Below are 12200 nucleotides of genomic sequence, written 5' to 3' on the forward strand. Positions count from 1 at the left end.
TGAATAAACACAATTAAACTGAACTGATCTAATGACTGCAAAATCATCTAAAATCATTTATGTAAAATTATTGCAATTAATAATCACAAATGTTTCTATACTGACAGTGGGTCTAGTTACTGTGATTCCATTGTTTCATGGGCAGTGGAAGAACTGTTGGTTTCCATTTGTGGAGACTGTTACTGAGATGAGGGATGAGATTAAATAAACCTGAACTTAGCCTGGTCTGGACCAGGCTAGCTCCACAGAATAAATCTCCATGGTAACTGATATCAAACATATCCTGCTTTCCCCTATCCTGCTTTTGTGAAACCGGATCATGGATAAGTTGAGCCAGGATAGACAACATATCCCGGCTTAATCCCTTATCCTAGTTTGGTGAAACAGGCCCCAGGAAACCCAATCATTTGTTTATTTAGTAGGAGACAGAGGGGTAATATAGAATAATAATGAATATATCTGTAAATTGACACCATATTTACGTTTGTCACCACGCTTATGGAATGACTTCTTGTGTCATCTCGCAATAATAAATAAACAAATCATCGCATTTGTGATTTAATGGAAAAACCAACTTTACACACGTTTGTTTTTTCCACATTTAATAAATATGGGTAAAGTGTTGCGCAGATGTCCAATGGAAAAGAGACTACTGTCATTCATAGTTAGATTGTCCTGAAGCACATTCTACAGTTTTGTTAAATCTGGATTTGTTTGGAAACCAGTTCAAATAATCTGAACCGATGTGAAACACCTCATAAACATCTGACAAATACATGGAATTGTACCATTGGAGTCTAATATACGATGATATGTGACAGATTCAAATGACAGAAGACATTTAGTTTTTTCGTGTACATCCTTTAAACTTTAATGGTGAAGCAGAAAACAAAAACCAAAAATACTGTAAAATAAATTAGATTAGAAAAATGCCACAAGCACATTTGATTTGTACAACAAAGCAATGGAACAAACTGGATTCTTGATTTCTGTATATACAGAATAAAAAATAGACTTTTTATTCTTTGTCCACTTCGTTCAGTGTTGATATTTTTGTCTCGATAAAAACAACAAAATCTGAACAAATACAACCACTTCTTTTATTCTTTTTTTTTTTCTACCTCTTGAGGCGTTTTTTCTGCACAGACATTTCATTAGTGTCCATGTACGAACAAACGGACGAAAAGTTTGTCCCGAAAAAGTCCAGAAGAACAGGCTCCACCCTTCGACGCGACAAAATAAAACTTAAAACATGGAAACGTACCGGGAAGGGAACAGAACAAACTCTGACATTTGGTGAAAAACCTGACGATACTGACGGAAAAACGGACAAAAAGACAAAGAACACTGAGACAAGAGCAGGTTGGACCGGACGACCCGACAACAGCATTCAGGACACTAACACCAAGAGTAAAGCATTGTGGGAAACTGAGTTCTCCATCTGCAAGGAGACACTTAAAAAAAAAAAAACGTCAACGTCTGGAGAAAAAAAAAAATTCCATAATTTTATTGTTACAAACTCTACAAATCCTGATGAGAAATAAGACAAAAAATACCAAACTATAAAGCATAAATAAAACACCATCCATCAGTCTTTAAGAGCGTGGACGAAAATGTGAAGACGCTGATCAACAGAAAGACATTTTTAGACATAAACAATTTTGAAAAACTTGAACATCAGTGTTTTTTTTTTTCCCCATTAATTTTCCAAATCACTGAATGTATGAACTTATCATTTCTTTCTCGACTCTTTGGTTCTAAAGAAAAACTAAAACTGGATGTTTTCTTCAAAACAAAACAAAACCTTCATCGATTTGTCGTAAAAATGAACACGCTACATAAGAACTTCCTAAAAATATCATGACTATTCTTAAAGTGTGTATTTCTTGCGGTGAAAAGACACTCGTCGCCACAAACTAAAACACTTAAATGTCCTTTGTGTTGTTATTTCTCTGTAAAATCCAAATAAACTGAATGATTCGAGTTGTTTTAACGCGAGGTTGAACAATCTTTTGAGATTTATCAGAAAAGATGTGCATTGAAACATTCAGCTACACTGAATTTGCCAAAATAAGTTAAATAACATAATAAATAAAATAAGTTTATAGGCCCTTTTTATAGACTTGTAGTCTGAAAATAAGAATTATATTAATTATGTTTGATAACAGTTATGTAGATCAGAAGAGTACGAGTCAAAAATATCCCAAAAACATTCACCTCCTACATTAATTAGCCCCAAAATACTTTAAAGATTCTGGATTCACTTCAAATAAATTAACTTCCACGTTTTAGCTAAAAAGTCAGATTTATAATGAGTTAAAATTCTGTAAAGGAGACGAAAACAAGCGCATTGAAAAATAAAAGCCTGGATGGCCGATGAATAATGGCTTTAATGCGTTTTAGTTAACGCTAATGTTGACCTTTGCTAACGCTAACGTCCGTCAGAGTTAATTTAATCCTGTATGTTGTTGTTTTTGTTTTATTTGTTGTCATGGTGATTTGATAAGCTTAAAAACAGGGATGAATATCAAAAGACAATCAGAATTTCTGTGAAATGTAATAAATAGATCCTAAAAACTTTAATAAAAGTAACAAAGTTGTCTGAAGCTGTTAGCTGAAAATTAGCATTTGAACGAAAGCGACAATTTTGACAATTTCGACAATCAGTTTTTCTGTCATTTAATAAATAAATCTGTGTAAAGTAGTGAAGTAAGTAACTCCCATAGAACTGGCTTTAAGTTTGAGTTTGTTTCATTTATTGTGTTTACTGAAGTGAACAGACACTAGCAGGTAAGCTAACTGAAGCTAGGTATTTACAAAAACTACTGAACAAATGACAACCGATAAATGTGGGTTTTTGCATCGTTTAATAAATAAATCTGAAAACAAAAATAAAATTGAACCCAGATGTGTTTTTCTCCTTTAAGTGCTTTTTGTTTCTTCTTCATGTAAAAAAAAAAAAAAAGAACAGAATCTCCGTTAGCATCATGCTAATCATTAGCAGCACAGGCGCTTCTGTTGAGTTTCAAACAATCCAAAGGTCATTGATTGATCAATACTAATACTGATTATTTTTTAAAATTTCGTTTATGAACAGGTTTAGGTCGGAACTAGAACTCATTTGCAGTTGCTAACGTTGTCAAACCAGCGTGTTAGCGTATGTTTCCAGTAGCTGTAAGAAGATGACAGGAAACCATTTTATCTGCAGATGGTTTTCATTCAGTCGGTTTTATTCGTACATTTTAGTCTATTTTTATTCTGCGTTTACTTCGTCTGTTCTTGTTTCGCAGCTTCAACATAAATAAACCCGCCTTTGTCTCCCTTAGCATAACATTCTCTGATTCTAAAATTCCGATGTTTTTCTCAGAATGGGCCAAATGTTGGTATCACGCAATACTTTTTGTAATTTAACAAGTTCAATACCGACAAAAATATGCAGATGATGTTTTTGAGGCTGGAGGTTTCGAACCCGTGTCCTGCTGGTTTCAATAAAAATGAAATGAAACAGAAAAATGGAAGAAACATGAAAACTAGGACTTTTCAGGGATTGTTTTCTCTACAGCAAAGATAGTAAAAAGAAAAATAAATCAAATTCTGAGCAGTTTTATAACCACATAAACATACTGTGTGTTTCTGAGTGTCATAGAGTGATGCATGATGGGAAATTAACCTGCAAGCTTCTGTAACCTGGAGTCTGTTTGTCTCTGTGGCTAATCTTCGATATAGTGCAAAAAATGAACGTTTTTAACGTTTCTGTAAAAAAAACAACAAAATAACATAAAAACACAAACAAAATGCAACAACAACAACAATAATATTATTAATATACTTACTGACAATAATAATTATAACATCAACATGGTAACCATGGCAACGCAAAGAAGTGTTTGGTTCCAGCAGCCGAGCCACAACTTGTTTCTTTCAAGTATCTCAACACACACACAGACACACAAATGCACACATCACCACGGTAACGCAGACGATCGACGAAGCAGACGACGTCCTCAGTCGACTCCGACGCGTAGAAAAGTAAACAGAAAGAAAATACAATAAGATCGTAATGTGTGAAACAAGTTGCATAGTTTTGAGATTCTTTTTTAGTCGTAGTTTTTCAGGCTCCGGTTTCGACGCTGGAGCGCCAACGTCTTCGCCTCATAAATAAAACTCCTCCCTCTGTTTGTAACAAAAATATATTAGATCTCCTTTTTCTATCTTTTTTTCTTTTCTTTTTTCTGAAAGTGCCATCGAGACTCTCTCTGAGTTCTGGACGAGGGCGGAGTTTCAGTCCCGGAGAGACGACCCCGAGTGACGGACGGACGGAGTGAGGCGGAGACCTAACTCCGCCCCCGGCTCCTCCCCGTCTCTGTGCGTCCGGGTTCGTCCTCCTCTCGTCCAGTCCAGTTTGCGGCGCGCGGCGCGGTCCGGCATCTACGAGCAGCCGCACTCCTCCACGATCATGTTCTGGATGTCCTTCTTGATGATCTTCTGCTCCTCGTTGTAGTAGAGCATGGACATGGCGCGCAGCCGGGTGGGAACGCAGCAGGAGCGCAGGTTCTGGAAGGGGCTGTACCCCCGCATGCGGTAGTGGCTGATGACGGTGGAGTGGAAGGACAACGTGGAGCCGGTGATGCTCGCCACGTGGGACGGACACTCGCCCTCGCAGTAGTTGGCGTGGTAACCGGGCGGTGCGATTATCCAGTCGTTCCATCCGATGTCTTTGAAGTTGACATAGAACTGCCGTTTGCAGCAGACGCGGACCTTCCCGTCGCACTCCAGACCCCGCTTCCTGCGCCGCCGCGTGTCGCCGCCGTCGCCCTGTCGCACCACGGCCATGAGGAACGGCCGGTGCGACTGTTCCCGCTGGTTGGCACGCTGCGACGTCTGGGAGCTGACCAGGATGGGCGTGGCCCCGGCGTCGGCGCAGAGCGGGCAGGACACCCGCAGGCTCAGCGCCGTGTTCTCCGCGTTCTCCAGCAGCGCCTGCACCGCCGCCGACACCGGGAAGGTGTGCCAGCCGCTGCGGCGCGTGTCTACCATCTTCTCGGCCAGGAGGATGTCGTCCTGCGGCGCTGCGCGTCCATCAGGCCGGCGTTGGAAGAGGCGGATGGTGACTTTGGCCCGACTGCGGTTGGACTTGGCCAAACGGAGGAAGAGCCAGACGTTAGCCTGTTCCACCAGAGACAGGTCACCACCTTCTGTAGACAGGACGAAGTTCACCAGGCCTGGAGAACCACCTGGAGACAGAAGGACAGGAGGACGGTTAGAACCAGAACCAGAACAGAAGCAGAACAGAACCAGAGCAGAACCAGAACCAGAGCAGAACCAGAGCAGAACCAGAACAGAACCAGAACAGAAGTAGAACCAGAGCAGAACCAGAGCAGAACTAGAACCAGAGCAGAACCAGAACAGAACCAGAGCAGAACCAGAACAGAACCAGAACAGAACCAGAGCAGAACCAGAACAGAAGCAGAACCAGAACAGAACCAGAACAGAAGCAGAACCAGAGCAGAACCAGAACAGAACCAGAACAGAAGTAGAACCAGAGCAGAAACAGAGCAGAACTAGAACCAAAGCAGAACCAGAACAGAACCAGAGCAGAACCAGAACAGAAGCAGAACCAGAACAGAACCAGAGCAGAACCAGAACAGAAGCAGAACCAGAACAGAACCAGAACAGAAGCAGAACCAGAACCAGAACAGAACCAGAACAGAACCAGAGCAGAAGCAGAACAGAACCAGAGCAGAACCAGAACAGAAGCAGAACCAGAGCAGAACCAGAACAGAAGCAGAACCAGAACAGAACCAGAACAGAACCAGAACAGAACCAGAACAGAAGCAGAACCAGAACCAGAACAGAACCAGAGCAGAACCAGAACAGAACCAGAACCAGAACAGAAGTAGAACCAGAGCAGAACCAGAGCAGAACTAGAACCAGAGCAGAACCAGAACAGAACCAGAGCAGAACCAGAACAGAAGCAGAACCAGAACCAGAACAGAACCAGAACAGAAGCAGAACCAGAACAGAACCAGAACAGAACCAGAGCAGAAGCAGAACAGAACCAGAGCAGAACCAGAACAGAAGCAGAACCAGAGCAGAACCAGAACAGAACCAGAGCAGAACCAGAACAGAAGCAGAACCAGAACAGAACCAGAGCAGAACCAGAACAGAACCAGAACCAGAACAGAACCAGAACAGAAGCAGAACCAGAACAGAACCAGAACAGAACCAGAGCAGAAGTAGAACAGAAGCAGAACCAGAGCAGAACTAGAACCAGAGCAGAACCAGAACAGAACCAGAGCAGAACCAGAACAGAAGCAGAACCAGAACAGAACCAGAACAGAACCAGAGCAGAACCAGAACAGAAGCAGAACCAGAACAGAACCAGAACAGAAGCAGAACCAGAGCAGAACCAGAACAGAACCAGAACAGAAGTAGAACCAGAGCAGAAACAGAGCAGAACTAGAACCAAAGCAGAACCAGAACAGAACCAGAGCAGAACCAGAACAGAAGCAGAACCAGAACAGAACCAGAACAGAACCAGAGCAGAACCAGAACAGAAGCAGAACCAGAACAGAACCAGAACAGAAGCAGAACCAGAACCAGAACCAGAACAGAACCAGAACAGAACCAGAGCAGAAGCAGAACAGAACCAGAGCAGAACCAGAACAGAAGCAGAACCAGAGCAGAACCAGAACAGAAGCAGAACCAGAACAGAACCAGAGCAGAACCAGAACAGAACCAGAACAGAACCAGAACAGAAGCAGAACCAGAACAGAACCAGAACAGAAGCAGAACCAGAACAGAACCAGAGCAGAACCAGAACAGAACCAGAACCAGAACAGAAGTAGAACCAGAGCAGAACCAGAGCAGAACTAGAACCAGAGCAGAACCAGAACAGAACCAGAGCAGAACCAGAACAGAAGCAGAACCAGAACCAGAACAGAACCAGAACAGAAGCAGAACCAGAACAGAACCAGAGCAGAAGCAGAACAGAACCAGAGCAGAACCAGAACAGAAGCAGAACCAGAGCAGAACCAGAACAGAACCAGAGCAGAACCAGAACAGAAGCAGAACCAGAACAGAACCAGAGCAGAACCAGAACAGAACCAGAACAGAACCAGAACAGAAGCAGAACCAGAACAGAACCAGAACAGAACCAGAGCAGAAGCAGAACAGAAGCAGAACCAGAACAGAACCAGAGCAGAACCAGAACAGAAGCAGAACCAGAACAGAACTAGAACCAGAACAGAACCAGAACAGAAGTAGAACCAGAACAGAACCAGAGCAGAACCAGAACAGAAGCAGAACCAGAACCAGAACAGAACCAGAACAGAACTAGAACCAGAACAGAACCAGAACCAGAACAGAAGTAGAACCAGAGCAGAACCAGAGCAGAACTAGAACCAGAACAGAACCAGAACAGAACCAAGAGCAGAAGTTCACCAGGCCTGGAGAACCACCTGGAGACAGAAGAACAGGAGGACGGTCAGAACCAGAACCAGAACAGAAGCAGAACAGAACCAGAACAGAACCAGAACAGAACCAGAGCAGAAGCAGAACAGAAGCAGAACCAGAACAGAATCAGAACAGGAGAACAACGACGAAACCCCAAACTGGACAAAAGGTTCAACAGAAGAAAAGCCCCAGAGCTGAACACACCTGTCAGTCAAACATCAGGGAAAAACACACACGATAAAAACAGGAAACAATGAAGACGCAACGAGACAAAATAAAACGAAACTCACATAAAAGACAAACAACAGGAAACACAACAAAAACACTCCTGTTCATTTTGTGGAATTTGACCAAATTCATCCTAAAATCAGACACGTTTTCATGTTTCTAAAGTTGAAAACTGTTTTTGTGGAAACTTCAAAACTAATGTGTCTACACTGAACCTTTCATTACTGATTTATCCCCATTTATTATTAAATCCTCTGGATTTTGTGTTTTTTCACTGTGTGTTGTCTTACATTTAATTCACTGATCGTGTAGATGTTCATTAAAGCTCAGAGTAAAAGCGTCTTTTTCAGTTCGATCCATCCTGAACTGAACATCAGCCCAGCGTGTCCGTCCACTGGCACTGATCCAACTCCATGGGTTTGACTGGAGAATCAATGTTGGAGAAGATGACGGTGTTTCCACGGAACTACGGAGCCTCTGAACGTCCAAATATGGTCAAATCTGATGACCATGAACAGATGAATGTCTGTATTTGACATTAATTACTGACATGTACTGACGGCTTTAGTGAAGGTTCAAAGGTCATGTCTGATGATGTCACAGCTTCGTGGTCTCTGAACGTCTTGGGTTTGTAAATCTCCAGTTCTGTGTTTGTCATGCGGTCCGGGTTTGGAGGATGGGCGTCGTCTTAGCGACCGGCGCAGTTACATAAGCGGTGGGTCGTCCTCACCTTTCCCCGGTCCGCGTGTCTTTGTCTGTCTCTGCGGAGCGTCTCTCGCCGGTGGGCGTCCGTACACAAACCCAGTCACGATTCTGGAGTTTATGAATGTCAGCAGCAGTGATGCTCTGTTAAACGGTGTGAATACACACTGGCTGCTGGGCGTAGGCGGTCCGCACTTTAACGACTCCATTAGCGCCATTCAACCAACAATTCACAGGCGACGATCTCACTTAGATCATCATCACTTCAGAAGGACGACAAGATGAAAAGCCTGTTCATTCATTGTTTCCCAGAATAGAGTCAGCGCCGTCTCATGTCACAACCAGAACAGAACACAACACCTGCTGCTGGGACGCAACCACCTGAAACTGGGGCAACGAGCTGAAACTGAGGCAACCACCTGAAACTGAGGCAACGATCTGAAACTGAGGCAACCACCTGAAACTGGGGCAACCACCTGAAACTGACCCAATGAGCTGAAACTGAGGCAACAAGCTGAAACTGAGGCAACGATCTGAAACTGAGGCAACCACCTGAAACTGGGGCAACCACCTGAAACTGACCCAATGAGCTGAAACTGAGGCAACCACCTGAAACTGAGACAACCACCTGAAACTGAGGCAACGATCCCAAACTGAGGCAACCACCTGAAACTGACCCAACCGGTTGAAATTGAGGCAACGAGCTGAAACTGAGGCAACCACCTGAAACTGACCCAATGAGCTGAAACTGAGGCAACCACCTGAAACTGACCCAATGAGCTGAAACTGAGGCAACCACCTGAAACTGACCCAACGATCTGAAACTGAGGCAACCACCTGAAACTGAGGCCACCACCTGAAACTGACCCAATGAGCTGAAACTGAGGCAACCACCTGAAACTGAGGCAACCACCTGAAACTGACCCAATGAGCTGAAACTGAGGCAACGATTCGAAACTGAGGCAACGATCTGAAACTGAGGCAATGAGCTGAAACTGAGGCCACCCTCTGAAAATGAGGCAATGACCTGAAACTGAGGCAACGACCTGAAACTGAGGCAACGATCTGAAACCAACTCCACAATCTGAAACTGAAGCAACGATCTGAAACCGACTTCACAATCTGAAACTGAGGCCACTATCTGAAACTGAGGCCACGATCTGAAACTGAGGCAACGATCTGAAACTGAGGCAACGATCTGAAACTGAGGCAACGATCTGAAACCAACTCCACAATCTGAAACTGAAGCAACGATCTGAAACCGACTTCACAATCTGAAACTGAGGCCACTATCTGAAACTGAGGCCACGATCTGAAACTGAGGCAACGATCTGAAACTGAGGCAACGATCTGAAACTGAGGCAACGATCTGAAACCAACTCCACAATCTGAAACTGAAGCAACGATCTGAAACCGACTCCACAATCTGAAACTGAGGCCGCGATCTGAAACTGATTCCACATGGTCACATGGTTCGTTCAAATAAAGTTTACAGAAGGAAACAGAATGAAACAAAGCTGAAGTCAAATTAAACCCATTTATGTCAAATACTGATCCGACTTTAACAGAAAAAATCCAACTTTATGATGAAAAAAAAGAGTCCAAACCACATTAAATCCACTGGTTTTAAAGTCACAGGTTATTTCTTTACATTATATGGATGTTTAAACCGTAAAAACCATGAAGTATTTGTGTGGCAGCTTCCAAATGAATCTGTCCCAAATGTTTTATCAATATTTATTCTAATATTATCCTCTGTGTTTTGCATTTTTCAGTGTAAATCATGTATTTTCCTGGATTTAATTCGCTGATCATGCAGATGTTCATCAAAGTTTTAAATAAAAACAGTCTTTTTCAGTCCAATCTGTCATTAACTGAACATAACCCCAGTGTGTCCATCCACTGGCACTGATCCAACTCCATGGGTTTGACTGGTGAATCAGTGTTGTAGAAGATGACGGTGCTTCCACGGTAACTACGGAGCCTCTGAACGTCCAAATATGGTCATATCTGATGACCATGAACAGATGAAGAACTGTATTTAACACCAATTATTTCAACATATTTCTTAAATTGTGTTCAGTTTGTGGCTTTTTTTTTTCTTGCTGATTATTTTTTCACTTTTTATTCATTTTGTTCATTTGATTGATTATTTTGGCTGTTCTGCCTCATTTTGTTACCTGTTTAATTAATTTTTTGTAATTTTTGTTAGATTTTTTTTTTGTTTTATTTCACCATTTTCTTGCCTATTTTGTTTTTTAAACTTAAAGTTTGTTCAGTTTGTGGCTTATTTTGTTATTATTACTTATTATTTTTTATTTATTGTTAATTTTTATTCCTTTTATTCACTACTTTGGCTGTTATTGTTCATTTTGTTGCTTATTTTATAATTTTTTAAAAACTGTTTTAAACAATTTTTTATGCAATTTTTTTCAAATTATTTATCATTTTTTACGTTTTTTTTTAAATCCATTTTTGTTGATTTTATCCACTGTCATTGAGCCAACTCCTTGGATTTTACTGGTGAATCAATGTTGTAGAAGATGACTGTGTTTCCACGGAAACTATGGAGCCTCTGAATGTCCAAATATGGTCATATCTGATGAACTGTATTTGACACTAATTATTGACATAGACTGATAGAATTAGTGGATCAACAGGTATTAAACAGTTTAGATCAGTAGATGGTTTATGTTGACGTTGTTTTTCCAGGTCTTTAAAGGTTAATAAACAGTGGTTTGTGCTTGGGTATAAAAGTTGGTGTAGTTTAGTTTTTCGGCCTCATGGATTCACTGGATTTGTGTCACTGATTTGGAAGCTGTCTGGATATTTTGTCCTTCACATGAAAAGACTGTTTTGGTGACGGTCGCAGTGTTTTCAGGCCGATGTTGACGACTGAAGGTAAAGTTTTTTAAAGTACGAGGACATTAAACATGGGCCGTCGAAGTCGAACTGAACCTAAACGGTGATGATGAAGTGAAGTTTATGAAGCTGAAGGTGTTAAAATGTGGACAAAGTCAACAGAGCAGGTGAGAAAGCAGCACTGGGCGTGTTGTCGGAGTGTTTCCTGGATCTGATCCCACCTCTGCCATTCCTCCGCTCACAGCTCATCCCTCTCCTTGCTTTAATCCCCCTCAATTTACACAAGACCCATCTGTACAAACCACGTCTCAACAACTCATAAAAGCTGATTTCTGGCCCTCGTCTGCTCGCCTGTCGACTGTTTGGAGGAAACCGAAACGCAGCCAGAGTCCTGCCTGTTGAACTGACCCGCGCTGGCCCCAGATCAGTTTCAGATCAGAGACAAAAGTGTGTTTTTAGCAGCTGTTCACCCGCAGTAGAACACATACATACAAAGACTATGTGAAAACCTCCACTTCTAACACTTGAAAACATTGAAAAAGTCCATCTTACACCAATAAACATCAGAATAAACCGCTGTATATTCACACGATAACAATGAAAGGACCAGTTCAGACCCAATGAAGGACATAAAATCCATGATTTATAGAAAACACACATCATTAAATGCACAGTTTGAACCATCAAACATCCACTTTTAACCATAAAACGTGTTTATATCCTTGAACACAGAAAGAAACCATTATAAACTATATTTCTACCATGAAAAATAGAATTAATGCAACATCAGAGTCACAACATATGACCATTAAATTGCTTTAAAGCATCATGAAAATGTCAAAACCAAGGAGTATTCCAGATTTGTCAGATCAAACAATGAACAAAATGCCAGTTTTGTGACATCGAGCACCAGTTTCAGTTCATTTAATGTCAGTCAGATCAACACCAGTTCA

General features: G+C 41.8%; 1 protein-coding gene across 1 annotated transcript in view; it reads right to left on the reverse strand.

The window, feature by feature from the left end:
* Positions 1–1078: 1078 nt before the first annotated feature.
* The window catches only part of inhbaa (inhibin subunit beta Aa), a 28754-nt gene continuing 17632 nt past the window's right edge, over positions 1079–12200 (reverse strand). The window contains exon 2 of the mRNA XM_030123656.1: positions 1079–5234. Within this exon, the coding sequence (XP_029979516.1) occupies positions 4429–5234 (806 nt within the window). The 3' untranslated portion in view covers positions 1079–4428. The remainder of the gene's footprint in view (positions 5235–12200) is intronic.

The sequence above is a fragment of the Sphaeramia orbicularis genome, chromosome 20 (assembly GCF_902148855.1).
Source record: "Sphaeramia orbicularis chromosome 20, fSphaOr1.1, whole genome shotgun sequence".
NCBI lineage: Eukaryota > Metazoa > Chordata > Actinopteri > Kurtiformes > Apogonidae > Sphaeramia > Sphaeramia orbicularis.